The 16,879-nt window shown below is 41.9% G+C and overlaps 1 protein-coding gene across 1 annotated transcript in view; it reads right to left on the bottom strand.

Moving 5' to 3' along the window:
• Positions 1–16,879, bottom strand: part of LOC139766666 (kinesin-like protein KIF14) — a 282,193-nt gene that overhangs the window by 253,888 nt on the left and 11,426 nt on the right. Inside the window, exon 4 of the mRNA XM_071695567.1 lies at positions 4,876–5,053. Within this exon, the coding sequence (XP_071551668.1) occupies positions 4,876–5,053 (178 nt within the window). The remainder of the gene's footprint in view (positions 1–4,875; positions 5,054–16,879) is intronic.

Genomic DNA, 16,879 nt, shown 5'->3' with positions numbered 1-16,879 from the left:
GAAGAGGGGCAAGTATGAAGTCTGTTGGGGATGAGAGTGCTTGGGAAGTGAGTCACTTGTTGTTCGCTGATGATACAGCGCTGGTGGCTGATTCATGTGAGAAACTGCAGAAGCTGGTGACTGAGTTTGGTAAAGTGTGTGAAAGAAGAATGTTACGAGTAAATGTGAATAAGAGCAAGGTTATTAGGTACAGTAGGGTTGAGGGTCAAGTCAATTGGGAGGTAAGTTTGAATGGAGAAAAACTGGAGGAAGTAAAGTGTTTTAGATATCTGGGAGTGGATCTGACAGCGGATGGAACCATGGAAGCGGAAGTGGATCATAGGGTGGAGAAGGGGGCGAAAATTCTGGGAGCCTTGAAGAATGTGTGGAAGTCGAGAACATTATCTCGGAAAGCAAAAATGGGTATGTTTGAAGGAATAGTGGTTCCAACAATGTTGTATGGTTGTGAGGCGTGGGCTATGGATAGAGTTGTGCGCAGGAGGATGGATGTGCTGGAAATGAGATGTTTGAGGACAATGTGTGGTGTGAGGTGGTTTGATCGAGTAAGTAACGTAAGGGTGAGAGAGATGTGTGGAAATAAAAAGAGCGTGGTTGAGAGAGCAGAAGAGGGTGTTTTGAAATGGTTTGGGCACATGGAGAGAATGAGTGAGGAAAGATTGACCAAGAGGATATATGTGTCGGAGGTGGAGGGAACGAGGAGAAGTGGGAGACCAAATTGGAGGTGGAAAGATGGAGTGAAAAAGATTTTGTGTGATCGGGGCCTGAACATGTAGGAGGGTGAATGGAGGGCAAGGAATAGAGTGAATTGGATCGATGTGGTATACCGGGGTTGACGTGCTGTCAGTGGATTGAATCAGGGCATGTGAAGATTCTGGGGTAAACCATGGAAAGCTGTGTAGGTATGTATATTTGCGTGTGTGTACGTATGTATATACATGTGTATGGGGGTGGGTTGGGCCATTTCTTTCGTCTGTTTCCTTGCGCTACCTCGCAAACGCGGGAGACAGCGAAAAAAAAAAAAAACATATGTGAATAGGAGAGATGGTCAAAGGGCATTACTGGATGTTAATGGGCTGAGAGGGGCAGCTGGAGGGACGTCTGATCAATATTATGTGGGGGCAAAGGTGAAGATTTGTGGTTTTCAAAAAAGAAGAGATAATGTTGAAGAGAACAGAGTGGTGAGAATAAGTGAGCTTGGAAAGGACACTTGTGTGAGGAAGTACAAAGACAGATTGAGTGTAAAATGGTAATAGGTGAAAGTAAATGACGAGAAGGTAGTGGTTGAGGAATGGGATATATATAGGGAAACTGTGATTGCACAAGCAAAAGATGCACGCGGCGTGAGAAAGGTGGGTGGTGGACAGATTAGAAAGGGTTCCGAGTGGTGGGATGAAGCAGTAAAGTTGTTAGTGAAAGAGTAAAGAGGCATTTGGACGATACTTACAAGGAAGGAGCGCAAATGACTTGGAGATGTTTAAAAGAAAGCAGCAGGAGGTCAAGGTGCAAGGGTTGAAAAAGAGGGCAAATGAGAGTTGGGGTGAGAGAGTGTCATTAAACTTTAGGGAGAATAAAAAAGATGTTTCGGAAGGAGGTAAATAACGTACATAAGACGAGAACAAATGGGAACATCGGTGAAGGGGGCACGAGGGAAAGTAATAACAAGTAGTGTTGAAGTGAGGAGGAGGTGGAGTGAGTATTTTGAAGGTTTCATGACAGTGGCAGATGTAGGGTGTTTTGGTTGAGGTGGTGTGCAAAGTGAGAGGGTCAGGGAGAATGGTTTGGTTAAGAGAGAAGACGTAGTGAAAGCTTTGCGGAAGATGAAATTCAGCAAGGCGATGGGTTTGGACAGTATTGCCGTAAAATTTATTAAGTAAGGGGGTAACTGTGATGCTGATTGGTTGAAAAGGATATTTAATGTGTGTATGGATCATAGTGAAATGCCTGAGGATTGATGGAATGCATGCACAGTGCCACTGTGCAGAGGCAAAGGGGATAGGGGTGAGGCATAAGTTTGTTGACTATTCCTAGGAAATTGTATGGGAGGGTATTGATTGAGAGGGTGAAGGCAAGTACAGAGCACCAAATAGGGTAGGAGCAGTGGGGTTTCAAAAGTGGTAGAGGATGTGTGGATCAGGTGTTTGCTTTGAAGATTGGGTGTGAAAAATACTTAGAAAAACAAATAAATTTGTATGTAGCATTTATGGATCTGGAGAAGGCATATGATAGGGCTGATAGAGATGCTTTGTGGAAGGTCTTAAGAGTATGTGTTGTGGGAGGTAAGCTGCTAGAAGCAGTGAAAAGTTTGTATTGAGAATGTAAGGCATGTGTATGTGTAGTAAGAGAGGAGAGTGACTGGTTCCCAGTGAAGGTCAGTCTGAAGCAGGGGTGAGTGATGTCCTTATGGTAGTTTAATTTGTTTATGGATGGGATGGTGAGGGAGATAAATGCAAGAATTTTGGAGAGAGGGGCGAGTATGCAGTATGTTGGGGAGAAGAGGGACTGGGAAGTGAGTCAGTTGTTGTTTGCTTTGGTGGCTTATTCAAGTGAGAAACTGCAGAAGCTGGTGACTGAGTGTGGAAAAGTGTGTGAAAGGAGAGAAATGAAGTAAATGTGAACAAGAGCAAGGTTATGAGGTTCAGCAGGGTTGAGGGACAAGTTAATTGGGGGTGTAAGTTTGAATGGAGAAAAATTGGAGGAAGTGAAGTATTTTAGATATTTGGGAGTGGACTTAGCAGTGAACTGAATTATGGAAATGGAAGTGAGTCACAGGGTGGGGGAGGGGTGAAGGTTCTAGGAGTGATGAAGAATGTGTGGAAAGAGAGAACATTATCTCAGAGAGCAAAAATGGGTATGTTTTAAGGAACAGTAGTTCCAACAATATTTTGCAGAGGAGGGTGGATGTGTTGGAAATGAAATGTTTGAGGACAATATGTGGTGTGAGGTGGTTTGATTAAGTAATGAAAGGGTGAGAGAGATGCTTGGTAATATAAAGTGTGGTTGAGAGAGTATGGAGAGAATGAGTTAGGAAAGGTTGACAAAGAGGATATATGTGTCAGGCGCGGAGGGAACAAGGAGAAGCAGGAGACCTAATTGGAGATGGAAAGATGGAGAGAAAAAGATTTTGAGTGATCAGTGTTTTTGTATATATTTTTTTTTCTTTCATACTATTCGCCATTTCCCGCATTAGCGAGGTAGCATTAAGAACAGAGGACTGGGCCTTTGAGGGAATATCCTCACCTGGCCCTCTTCTCTGTTCCTTCTTTTGGAAAATTAGAAAAAAAAAAAAAACGAGAGGGGAGGATTTCCAGCCAAACGCTCCCTCCCCTTTTAGTCGCCTTCTACGACACGCAGGGAATACGTGGGAAGTATTCTTTCTCCCCTATCCGCATATATGCATATATATATATACATCTCTCTTACCCTTATCGAGTAAGTAAGGTAAGGGTAAGAGAGATGTGTGGAAATAAAAAGAGCATGGTTGAGAGAACAGAAGAGGGTGTTTTGAAATGGTTTGGGCACATGGAGAGAATGAGTGAGGAAAGATTGACCAAGAGGATATATGTGTTGGAGGTGGAGGGAACGAGGAGAAGTGGGAGACCAAATTGGAGGTGGAAAGATGAAGTGAAAAAGATTTTGTGTGATCGGGGCCTGAACATGCAGGAGGGTGAAAGGAGGGCAAGGAATAGAGAGAACTGGATCGATGTGGTATACCGGGGTTGACGTGCTGTCAGTGGATTGAATCAGGGCATGTGAAGCGTCTGGGGTAAACCATGGAAAGTTGTGTAGGTATGTATATTTGCGTGTGTGGACATATGTATATACATGTGTATGGGGGTGGGTTGGGCCATTTCTTTCGTCTGTTTCCTTGTGCTACCTTGCAAACGCGGGAGACAGCGGCAAAAAAAAAAAAAAAAAAAAAAAAAAAAAAGAGTGTGAGTGGATGGGTTGTTCTTCACCTGTTTCCTAGTGCCACCTTGCTGTTGTGGGTAATTGTGATCAAGTATCATCAGCAGACAACAACTGACACTTCCCAGGTCCTCTCATCCTCAACAGACTGCATATCGCCCCTCTCTCCAAAACTTTTGCATTTACCTCCTTAACAACCCTGTCCATAAACAAATTAAACAACCATGAAGACATCACAAATCTATGCCACAGACTGACATTCATTGGGAACCAATTACTCTCCTCTCTTCCTACTTGTACACATGCCTTACATCCTTGATAAAAACTTTCACCACTTCTAGCAGCTTACCTCCCACACCTTCCACAAAGCATCTCTATCAACCCTCTACTGCACCCAGCCTATAAACAAGTCTTACTGTATCTACACCCAGGGTTTTTGATGGGCTGGCCAAGGCCAAAAATGATACAGCAGTGGGAGTATATCATACTCTCTTTTGACACTCTGATGGTTACTGAGCCACATACTCAAAAATATGTGGCTCATTGTTTGGCATCAGCTTCATGTGTTGCCATTTCTTAATACTGCCACCATCTTTCTTGCTAATACCTCAAGCACAAATCTATGGGGCTGTTGTTATAGTCACATCCTGCAATCAACATAAGGTATTTTTGGTTCAGCTGTTGCAACACTGCAGTGAATGGATTAATACAGAAAGCACAAACAAATTCAAGTTGTGTTAAAATAGAGAATGATCAATATATGAGGCACCATTAGTATAAAACTCCTTCCGAAACAGTATAAATAGGTAATTACATAGAAGCATCTTCATTACAGGGTATACAGCAAACACATTAAAGTATCTTGATAATGCATTATAAAAGGAAAAAGGAAGGATACTGAAGATCATAAAACTAAACAAACAACTCTGTAAATTGATGTCAACATATGTATAATCAAAAAGGACATACAGAGGAACGATGCATGGGGTTGGAGTATCTAGGTTGGTTTGCACTTGATCGCCTTGTGTTGCCTTGTGTTGGTGTACTAGAGCCACTTAAAATCTTAGTCGACATTGATGATCTTCCTGAGGATGATTTAGCTTGGGCTGAGGCCTTGGGATCAACAGGCAATTTACTGGAAGACACCCTGTAGATAGCAAGACCATAAGGAGAGTATACAAAGCTTTTGCATAGTCTTAATTTTGCAGCAACAAACAAACTCATAATAACAGTAAAATATGGGGTGTCTGAATGTGCATGCATGAAACAAGATGAGAAAAAAGGAGACATAGGTAGTATGTTTGAAGAAAGAAATCCCGATGTTCTGGCTCTGATGGAAACAAAGCTCAAGGGTAAAGGGGAAGAATGGTGTGGGAATGTCTTACGAGTAAAGTCAGGGGTTACTGTGAAGGCAAAAACTAAGGAAAGGAGACCACTACTGCTGAAGCAGGAGCTATGGGAATGTGTGAAAGAGGGTAAGGAAGTGAGCTCCAGGGTGATTTGGGTAAAATTGAAAAGGGACTAAAACATGAGAGATTAGTGTTTATGCACCTGGCCACGAGAAGGAAGATTATGAAACGCAAGTGTTTTGAGAGAAGCTGAGTGAGTGTGTCAGCAGTTTTGATGCAAGAGACCAGGTATTAGTGATGGGAGATTTAAATAAAAAATAAGTAATGTGGCAACTGAGGAAATAATTGGGGTCATAGGGTATTCCAGAAGGTGAATGGAAATGATAGACAGCATGTGGACTTGTGTGCTAAAAAGGACTGTTGACTGGGAATATCTGGTTTAAAAGTACATGCTCTAGTTTGTCCCACGAACTAAAATAGGTGGACCTTACGGTACTTTTTATGCTGAATTTGAATCTGTTAGAATTTTTCTAAAAGGCATGGTTTTTAAGTGAGAGCAAATGAATTTTTCAATATGTGGATATTACTCATTCATAAATAAGGCTGGTATTACACTTAAAAACTACCTCTAAAATGAAGAAGTGTACAATTTTTGGCAATATTTAACCACAGGAACATCCCTCCTTAGGGTCCAGCAGCAATCTGCCAACAAAGAAGAGGGGCTCCACTTTCCTTAGCACTGGTTTTAGATGTCCAAAATCCTGGTAAAATCATTTGCTACACTCATCTCTGGCTGCCCCAAGATTTTCCAGGAAAAAGTCTAAGTGCGAATCCAAACAGTGAATTTTTAGACTTCTACTGCACCCCAGAGCCTCATATGAAGTCACAGATATTTTACATCACAGTAGTTTTCTGATCTGTGATTCCCAAAAAATATTTGCAAACTCTCTTAAATTACATCCATGCAGTTTTTTCAACTTGACTTAGCTCTTCGTTGAACTTTTCATCTCAAATCACTTCCCTGATCTGTGGTCCTACAAAAACACACTCCTTGATTTTTGCATCACTGATTCTGGGAAATTTATTTCTCAACTATGTGAATCCAGCGTTATCTAAACCTTTGACGAAGTTATTCATCAACCTGAGCTTAATGTGCGAAGGAGGCAGATAAATTTTCATACAATTAACAAAAGGAGGACTGATGCCATTCTTCTTCCAAGGAATCAATGATGTTCATTGTGGCCATACTTTCTTTATATAATGATTTTTCTTGTCCTGGCTGTCTCACCCACAGAGGAGACAACAGAACTTCGTGCAACCAAGTTGCATTTCAAGTTAAAGGGCCACAACCTTTAGGTCACCACATACATTCCACTCAAAGTCCCCATACTTAATTTTTTCAAAAAGAAACTTCACGTTATCATACGGTTCCTGCATGTTAGCTGCACGAGCCAAGGATAGGAGGAAAACTTATTTCCGTTGTGGAGTAGAACCGTTTTCAAGATTACTTTTGATGAATCAATAAACATGTGCCACATATTTATTTATTTATTTTTTTTGCTTTGTTGCTGTCTCCCGCGTTTGCGAGGTAGCGCAAGGAAACAGACGAAAAAAATGGCCCAACCCACCCCCATACACATGTATATACATACACGTCCACACACGCAAATATACATACCTATACATCTCAATGTACACATATATATACACACACAGACATATACATATATACCCATACACACAATTCACACTCTCTGCCTTTACTAATTCCCATCGCCACCTCGCCACACATGGAATACCATCCCCCTCCCCCCCTCATGTGTGCGAGGTAGCGCTAGGAAAAGACAACAAAGGCCCCATTCGTTCACACTCAGTCTCTAGCTGTCATGCAATAATGCCCAAAACCACAGCTCCCTTTCCACATCCAGGCCCCACACAACTTTCCATGGTTTACCCCAGACGCTTCACATGCCCTGGTTCAATCCATTGACAGCACATCGACCCCGGTATACTACATCGATCCAATTCGCTCTATTCCTTGCCTGCCTTTCACCCTCCTGCATGTTCAGGCCCCGATCACACAAAATCTTTTTCACTCCATCTTTCCACCTCCAATTTGGTCTCCCACTTCTCCTCGTTCCCTCCACCTCCGACACATATATCCTCTTGGTCAATCTTTCCTCACTCATTCTCTCCATGTGCCCAAACCATTTCAAAACACCCTCTTCTGCTCTCTCAACCATGCTCTTTTCATTTCCATACATCTCTCTTACCCTTACATTACTTACTCGATCAAACCACCTCACACCACACATTGTCCTCAAACATCTCATTTCCAGCACATCCACTTGTCTGTGTTATATTCATGGCCAAGTGAATCCATAACAGAAAGAACATCATTGCAAAACATCAGACCATCTTCAAGGGAGAAATATTCTTTGAAAACAGCATGGCAATCACAATAAAAACAAACCAATTCAATTCTGGAGAAGATTCCAGCCCTTTAACCTGGAACCCAAAAGTTTAACTTACTTCTTAGACAAATTCAAATCAAGATGAGATCATTAAGATCTCCTTGACTCAGCAAATGTGGTTCACTTGAAGAACAGCCCGCTTCTAATGTTGGATCTATACTGTGCTCTACTTGGTCTACTTTCTGGCCCAGACAATTCCTGACTGTGAAGTATTGGCTTCAGATAGTAAATTAGGATATTTACCAATAGGCTTGGATTTTGATGTTATACCATCTATATTTGTCAGGCAGATGTAGCAATCCGAAGCTTGATCTTGGAATGGCAAAAGGCATATGGCGTGAACCTTTTGCCCATGCTGTGAGAAGCATGACATATGTAACACAAAAAAAGGGGGGCTAACTTTTATTCTGGTGACCCACTTCACAACCATAGTAATGCTCATAGCACTTTTTAAAAAGGGATGTGAAATAATGTTTTTGTGCTATGAATGTCAATGCACCACAGATGTAGCAGAAATCAAACTATTTACATAGTTTCTTGGCATAATCATGGTAGATGGGGTATCAGCACACTTGAATACACAAAGGAACAAGCTGTCAACAGAGTGGAAACAACCCTGTAATGGACAGAGAACTGCTTCACAGGAGTGGGCAGTGTTTGAATGCAACATTTCCAGTCATTTTTCTGCAGGCCCCTGGTGACTCATTTATCTAGGCCGGCACTTTTATAGATAAGCTATTGTACTTTACAATGAAAATAGCTGCATTTGTTAAACCTTTTGTTTAAATACTCCGTAGAGCCTTGGTACATATATATATATATATACAGTATATAACAACATACGAGTATGCTGGAACAGAAAAACCATGGGTGATGGAGAAATTCTGAAAACCTATTTGGATACTGCATCCAAAAATACATTATTTTACTATACTTTGTCACTGTCTCCCGTGTTAGGGAGGTAGCGCAAGGAAACATACGAAAGAACGGCCCAGCCCACCCACATACACATATATACACATACACGTCCACACACACTCATATACATACCTATACATTTCAACGTATACATATAAATACATACACAGACATATACACATGTGCACAATTCATACTTACTGCCTTTATTCATTCCCATCGCCACCCCGCCACAGATGAAATGACAACCCCCTCCCCCTGCACACGCGCGAGGTAGCCCTAAAAAAAGTTGGAAATGAATTGTTTGAGGACAATATATGGTGTGAGGTGGTTTGATCAAGTAAGTAATGAAAGTGGAAGAGAGATGTGTGGAAATAGAGTGTGGTTGAGAGAGCAGAAGAGGGTGTGTTGAAATGGTTTGGACATATGGAGAATGAATGAGGAAAGATTAAAAAAGAGGATATATATGTCAAAGGAAGAGGGAACAAGAAGAAATGGGAGACCAAACTGGAAGGATGGAGTGAAAAAGATTTTGAGCAATCGGGGCCTGAACATACCGGAGGGTGAGAGGCGTGCAAGGAATAGATTGAATTGGAACTATGTGGTATACTAGGGTAGACGTGCTGTCAATGGACTGAAACAGGGCATATGAAACATCTGAGGTAAACCAAGGAAAGGTCTATGGGGCCTGGATGTGGATAGGGAGCTGCGGTTTCAGTGCATTACATGACAGCTAGAGACTGAGTGTGAACGAATGTGCCTTTTTTTTCTGTTTTCTTGGCGCTTCCTTGCTGAAGCAGGGGGAAGCAATGCTGTTTCCTGTTGGGTGGGGTAGTGCTGGGCATGGATGAAGGCAAGAAAGTATGAAAATGTACATGTGCATATATGTATATGTCTGTGTATGTATACGTGTATATGTTGATTTGTATATGTGCATGTATGGGCATTTATATATATATATATGTGTATATGAGTAGATGGACCATTCTTCATGTTTCCCGGCGCTACCTTGCTGTCACAGGAAACAGCAATGAAGTATAATGAAAAAAAATAATATCTTGGAAGAAGGTTAATACAGTGAGAAGAGAGAGTATATGGAAGCATTGGTGATGGTGGCAAAGGGGGATGTGGTAACAGATAGTGATGAGGTGAGAATTCTGAGTGGGTATCTTGAAGGACTGTTAAATCTGTCTTTTTGATAGGGTGTCAGACGGAGGATGTTTGGGTCAGGGACACATGTAAAGTGAGAGTCATAGACAGTGGTTTGGTGAAGGGATCAGGTGGTGAAATCCCTGCACAAGGTGAATTGTGGCAAGATGGCTGAAGATGATGGTTTTGCAGTTGAATTTTTTAAGGAAGGGGTGACTGTGCTATCAACTGCTTAATCAGGATTGTCAATATGTGAATGTGGAGATCATGGATAGCGAGGTGCCCGAGGACCAGCAGAACCCATGATTAGTGCCAATATGTAAAGGCAAGGGAGACAAATGTGAGTGTTCAAACTACTAAGGTATAAGTATGTTGAGTATACTGGCTGCCATACAGGAAAGTGGTAATGAGAGGGTGAAGGCATGTAAAGAGCATCAGACTAGGAGGAGCAATGTAGTATCATGGATTGGATGTTTGCTTTACAGGAAGTGTGCAAAATACTTACTTCAGACAGACAGAAAGATTTGTAGGTGGCATTTATGAATCTGGAGAAAGCATAAGATAGGGTTAATAAAGATGCCTTATTGAATGTCTTACAAATTTATGGTGAAGGAGGAAAGCTGCTAGAAGCAGTGAGAAGTTTTTAGCAAGGGTGTAAAGCATGTGGACGAGTATAATAACTGGAAAAAGAGTGGTTACAGATGAAGGTTGGGCTGCAGCAAGGGTGTGTGATATCACCATTGTTGGTGAATATGTTTATGGATGGAGTGGTGAGGGAGTTAAATGCAAGTCTGGGAAAGTGACAAATATGAAGTCTGTAGTGTCACGTGTTTTTTTTTGCTCATGATTCAACACTAGTGAAAATATTCATGAGAAACTGCAGAAGATGGTGGCAGTTCTGGAAGCACTGAAAAATGTGTGGAAAGGGAGATCACTATCTGGAAGGGAGAAAATGGATGTGTTTGAAGGAAGAGAAGTCCCAACAATGTTGTATGGGGGTGAGACATGGGTTGTAAATAAAGAGGTTCAGAGAAAGGTGGATGTGTTGGAAATGTGATGTTTGAGGACAATATGCAGCGTGAGGTGATTTCATTAAGTAATAAAAGTGTAAGAGAGAGATGGGGTAATAAAAAGAGTGTGGTTAAGAGAGCAGAAGACAGTGTGCTGAAATGGTTTGGACACATGGAGAGAATGAATGAGGAAAGATTGACAAAGATGATATATGTATCAGAAGTGGAGGAAACAAAAAGAAGGGGAGACCAGATTGGAGATGGAATGATGAAGTGAAAAAAGGTTTTGAACAACTGGGGCCTGAAGTTGCAGGAGGGTGAAAGGTGCGCACAGAAAACAGTAAAATGGAATGATGCAGTATACAGGTGTCAATGGGCTGAACATATTAGGTATTAGTAGTTGGTAGGAACATAAAATAAGACTCTCTGAAAACACTATGCTAGAGTTGTCCTCTGCCAGTGGCCTGTTATGGGTGAGGCACTAAAGGCTAAGAAGAGGTCCTAGAGTTCAATATTTATGGAGACTTTTAACATGACCAACCCCCTGAGAGAGTTTCCAAAGAGAAAGTGTGAAATATACTGATACATAGAGTAACAGATCGACCATTAATGGACTAAACCAGGGCCAGTGAAGTGACGGGGAGACCATGGAAAGGTCTGTGGGGATTGGTTGTGGATTAGGAATTGCAGTTTCAGTGCATTACACATGATGGCTTAAGAAAGGAAGTAAGTAAATATGGCCTTTCTTTGCCTGTTCCTGGCCTCACTGATGTGGGAAGCGGTGATCATACATGAAAAATATTCTTTTTCATACCTGATTGCCATTTCCCACATTAGTGAGGCAGCCCCAGGAATAGACAAAGAAAGGTCACATCTACTCACATCCATTCTTTAGCTCTTATGAGCTATGTACCAAAGCCACAGCTCCCTATCCACAAGCAGAACCCAGAGACCTTTCCATGGGTTAACCTGGATACTCAACATGCCCTAGTTCAGTTCAATTCACTTTCAGCAACTTAAAACCAGTATGCCACATTGCTCCAGTTAATTCTATCCTGTGCACTCCTTTCACACCCCTGCATGTTCAAGCCCCGATCACTCAAAATTTTTTCACACCATCCTTCCATATCCAATTTGGTCTCCCCATTCTCTTTGTTCTCTCAACTTCTGAAACTTATAACTTCTTTGTCAACCTCTCCTCACTCATCCTCTCCATATGTCTAAACCATTTTAGCAAGCCCTCTTAAGCTCCACACTCTGTTTTGTTACTCTCACCTCTCTCTTACGCTTTTATTATTTACTTAATCAAACCACTTCATCCCACTTATTGTCATTAAACTTTTCATCTCCAACATATCCATCATACTACATGCAGCTTTATCTGTAGCCCATGCCTACTATTCCTTCAAACATAATCATTCTTGCTTTCCTAGATAAGGTTCTCTCTTTTCAAACATTCTTCAGTGCTCCGAGAACATTCAGCCCCTCACACAACCTATGACTCACTCATGCTTCCATGTTTCCATTCGCAGCCATGTCCATTCCCAGGTATCTAAAACACTTCACTTTCTCCAATGTTTCTCCATTCAAACTCACAACCCAACCAACTGTCTCTTAACCTCGCTAAGCCTAATAACCATGCTTTTATTCATATTTAATCTCAACTTCCTCCTTTCACACATTCTTCCAAACTCAGTCACCAATCTCTGCAGTTACTTCAATCTTTCAATCTACCATCAGTGCTATATCACAAGCAAACAATGATTTAATCACTTCCCAGGCCCTTCCATCTCACTCATACTGCCTCTCTTCGAGAATCGCGCATTACCTACCTCAATATCCCATCTAAGAACAAACTGAACAACCATGGTGACATCACACACCATTCACTCTCCTCTCTTCTTTCTTTTTCCGCTGTCTCCCGCGTTTGCGAGGTAGCGCAAGGAAACAGACGAAAGAAATGGCCCAACCCACCCCCATACACATGTATACACATACACGTCCACACACGCAAATATACATACCTACACTGCTTTCCATGGTTTACCCCAGACGCTTCACATGCCCTGATTCAATCCACTGACAGCACGTCAACCCCGGTATACCACATCGATCCAATTCACTCTATTCCTTGCCCTCCTTTCACCCTCCTGCATGTTCAGGCCCCAATCACACAAAATCTTTTTCACTCCATCTTTCCACCTCCAATTTGGTCTCCCACTTCTCCTCGTTCCCTCCACCTCTGACACATATATCCTCTTGGTCAATCTTTCCTCACTCATTCTCTCCATGTGCCCAAACCATTTCAAAACACACTCTTCTGCTCTCTCAACCACGCTCTTTTTATTTCCACACATCTCTCTTACCCTTACATTACTTACTCGATCAAACCACTTCACACCACACATTGTCCTCAAACATCTCATTTCCAGCACATCCACCCTCCTGCACACAACTCTATCCATAGCCCACGCCTCGCAACCATACAACATTGTTGGAACCACTATTCCTTCAAACATACCCATTTTTGCTTTCCGAGATAATGTTCTCGACTTCCACACATTCTTCAAGGCTCCCAGGATTTTCGCCCCCTCCCCCACCCTATGATCCACTTCCGCTTCCATGGTTCCATCCGCTGCCAGATCCACTCCCAGATATCTAAAACACTTTACTTCCTCCAGTTTTTCTCCATTCAAACTTACCTCCCAATTGACTTGACCCTCAACCCTACTGTACCTAATAACCTTGCTCTTATTCACAATTACTCTTAACATTCTTCTTTCACACACACTTTACCAAACTCAGTCACCAGCTTCTGCAGTTTCTCATATGAATCAGCCACCAGCGCTGTATCATCAGCGAACAACAACTGACTCACTTCCCAAGCTCTCTCATCCACAACAGACTTCATACTTGCCCCTCTTTCCAAAACTCTTGCATTCACCTCCCTAACAACCCCATCCATAAACAAATTAAACAACCATGGAGACATCACACACCCCTGCCGCAAACCTACATTCACTGAGAACCAATCACTTTCCTCTCTTCCTACACGTACATATGCCTTACATCCTCGATAAAAACTTTTCACTGCTTCTAACAATTTGCCTCCCACACCATATATTCTTAATACCTTCCACAAAGCATCTCTATCAACTCTATCATATGCCTTCTTCAGATCCATAAATGCTACATACAAATCCATTTGCTTTTCTAAGTATTTCTCACATACATTCTTCAAAGCAAACACCTGATCCACACATCCTCTACCACTTCTGAAACCACACTGCTCTTCCCCAATCTGATGCTCTGTACATGCCTTCACCCTCTCAATCAATACCCTCCCATATAATTTACCAGGAATACTCAACAAACTTATACCTCTGAAATTTGAGCACTCCCTCTTATTCCCTTTGCCTTTGTACAATGGCACTATGCACGCATTCCGCCAATCCTCAGGCACCTCACTATGAGTCATACATACACTAAATAACCTTACCAACCAGTCAATAATACAGTCACCCCCTTTTTTAATAAATTCCACTGCAATACCATCCAAACCTGCTGCCTTGCCGGCTTTCATCTTCTGCAAAGCTTTTACTACCTCTTCTCTGTTTACCAAATCATTTTCCCTAACCCTCTCACTTTGCACACCACCTCGACCAAAACACTCTATATCTGCCACTCTATCATCAAACACATTCAACAAACCTTCAAAATACTCACTCCATCTCCTTCTCACATCACCACTACTTGTTATCACCTCCCCATTTGCGCCCTTCACTGAAGTTCCCATTTGCTCCCTTGTCTTACGCACTTTATTTACCTCCTTCCAGAACATCTTTTTATTCTCCCTAAAATCTAATGATACTCTCTCACCCCAACTCTCATTTGCCCTCTTTTTCACCTCTTGCACCTTTCTCTTGACCTCCTGTCTCTTTCTTTTATACAACTCCCACTCAATTCCATTTTTTCCCTGAAAAAATCGTCCAAATGCCTCTCTCTTCTCTTTCACTAATAATCTTACTTCTTCATCCCACCACTCACTACCCTTTCTAATCAACCCACCTCCCACTCTTCTCATGCCACAAGCATCTTTTGCGCAATCCATCACTGATTCCCTAAATACATCCCATTCCTCCCCCACTCCCCTTACTTCCATTGTTCTCACCTTTTTCCATTCTGTACTCAGTCTCTCCTGGTACTTCCTCACACAAGTCTCCTTCCCAAGCTCACTTACTCTCACCACCCTCTTCACCCCAACATTCACTCTTCTTTTCTGAAAACCCATACAAATCTTCACCTTAGCCTCCACTAGATAATGATCAGACATCCCTCCAGTTGCACCTCTCAGCACATTAACATCCAAAAGTCTCTCTTTCGCGCAACTGTCAATTAACACGTAATCCAATAACGCTCTCTGGCCATCTCTCCTACTTACATATGAATACTTATGTATATCTCGCTTTTTAAAAAAGCTTTACAAAAGCTTTACACCCTTGATATAAATGTCAAACAGCTTTCAGCAGCTTTCCTCCCACACCATTATTTTCAAGACCTTCTAAAAAGCATCTCTATCAACCCTACCATGTTTTCTCCAGATCCATAAATGCCACGCATAAATCCATCTGTTTCTCAAAGCATTTCTTACATATTCTTTAAAGCAAACACTTTCGCATACTTGCAAAACTCCTATATTACATACGTATCTATTCTATTCTATCATACTTGATCGCCATTTCCCACATTAGCAAGGTAGCACCAAGAAACAGACAAAGAAAGACCCATCCACCCATATACAAACACATATACATACACATACAAATACATATCAACATATACATATACTCTGTTGAGTATTCCTGGGAAATTACACGGGAGGGTATTGATTGAGAGGGTAAAGGCATGTACAGAGCAACAGATTGGGGAAGAGCAGAGTGGTTTCAGAAGTGATAGAGAATGTGTGGATCAGGTGTTTGCTTTGAAGAATGTATATGAGAAATACTTAGAAAAGCAGATGAATTTTTATGTAGCATTTACATATACATACACAGACATATACATCTATACACATGTACATATTCATACATGCTGCCTTCATCCATTTCCGCCACAACCCTGCCACACATGAAATGGCACGCCCCTCCCCCGCATGCGTGCAAGGTAGCACTAGGAGAAGAAAACAAAGGCCACATTTGTTCACATTCAGTCTCGAGCTGTTATGTATATTGCACTGAAACCACAGCTCCCTTTCCACATCCAGGCCCCACAAAACTTTCCATGGTTTAGGCCAGATGCTTCACATGCTCTGGTTCAATCCACTGACAGCATGTCGACCCTGGTATACCACATCGGTCCAATTCACTCTATTCCTTGCACGCTTTTCACCCTCCTGTATGTTCAGGCCCCGATCACTCAAAATCTTTTTCACTCCAGCCTTCCACCTCCAATTAGGTCTCCCACTTTTCCTCGTTCCCTCCACGTCTGACACGTATATCGTCTTTGTCAATCTTTCCTCATTCATTATCTCCATGTGAACAAACCATTTCAATACAACCTCTTCTGCTCTCTCAACTACACTCTTTTTATTACCACACATCTATCTTACCCTTTCATTACTTACTCGATCAAAACACCTCTTACCACATATTGTCCTCAAACATCTCATTTCCAACACATCCACCCTCCTCCACACAACCCTGTCTATAGCCCATGCCATTCAATTATATATATATATGTATGTATACGAATAAAGTGCATATGAACGCGCACCTTCATAGAACATACAAACCTCCAACAGCCAGGATCAAACCTGGGACCCCTTGTGCAAGAGGCAGGCATGCTAACCGCTAGGCTATGGGCCTATACAAGTGGATGGGTCTTTGTTCACTTGTTTCCTGCTACCTCACTGATGTGGGAAACAGTGATCAAGTATAATTGATAAATAAAAACAATAGTTTAATGCCGCAATGCCATTTCTTGTAACTTTAAACCTACAAAGAAAATTTTTCAAAATCTCAAGAAGAAACAATACACAGCTTGGTTAGTGCCAACTTGGTCAATGCTTGTGGTC

This window comes from Panulirus ornatus, chromosome 4 (assembly GCF_036320965.1).
Source record: "Panulirus ornatus isolate Po-2019 chromosome 4, ASM3632096v1, whole genome shotgun sequence".
In the NCBI taxonomy this organism is placed as follows: Eukaryota; Metazoa; Arthropoda; class Malacostraca; order Decapoda; family Palinuridae; genus Panulirus; species Panulirus ornatus.
Note: the sequence above shows the minus strand (reverse complement) of the source record. Positions and strands in the feature narration are given on the sequence as shown.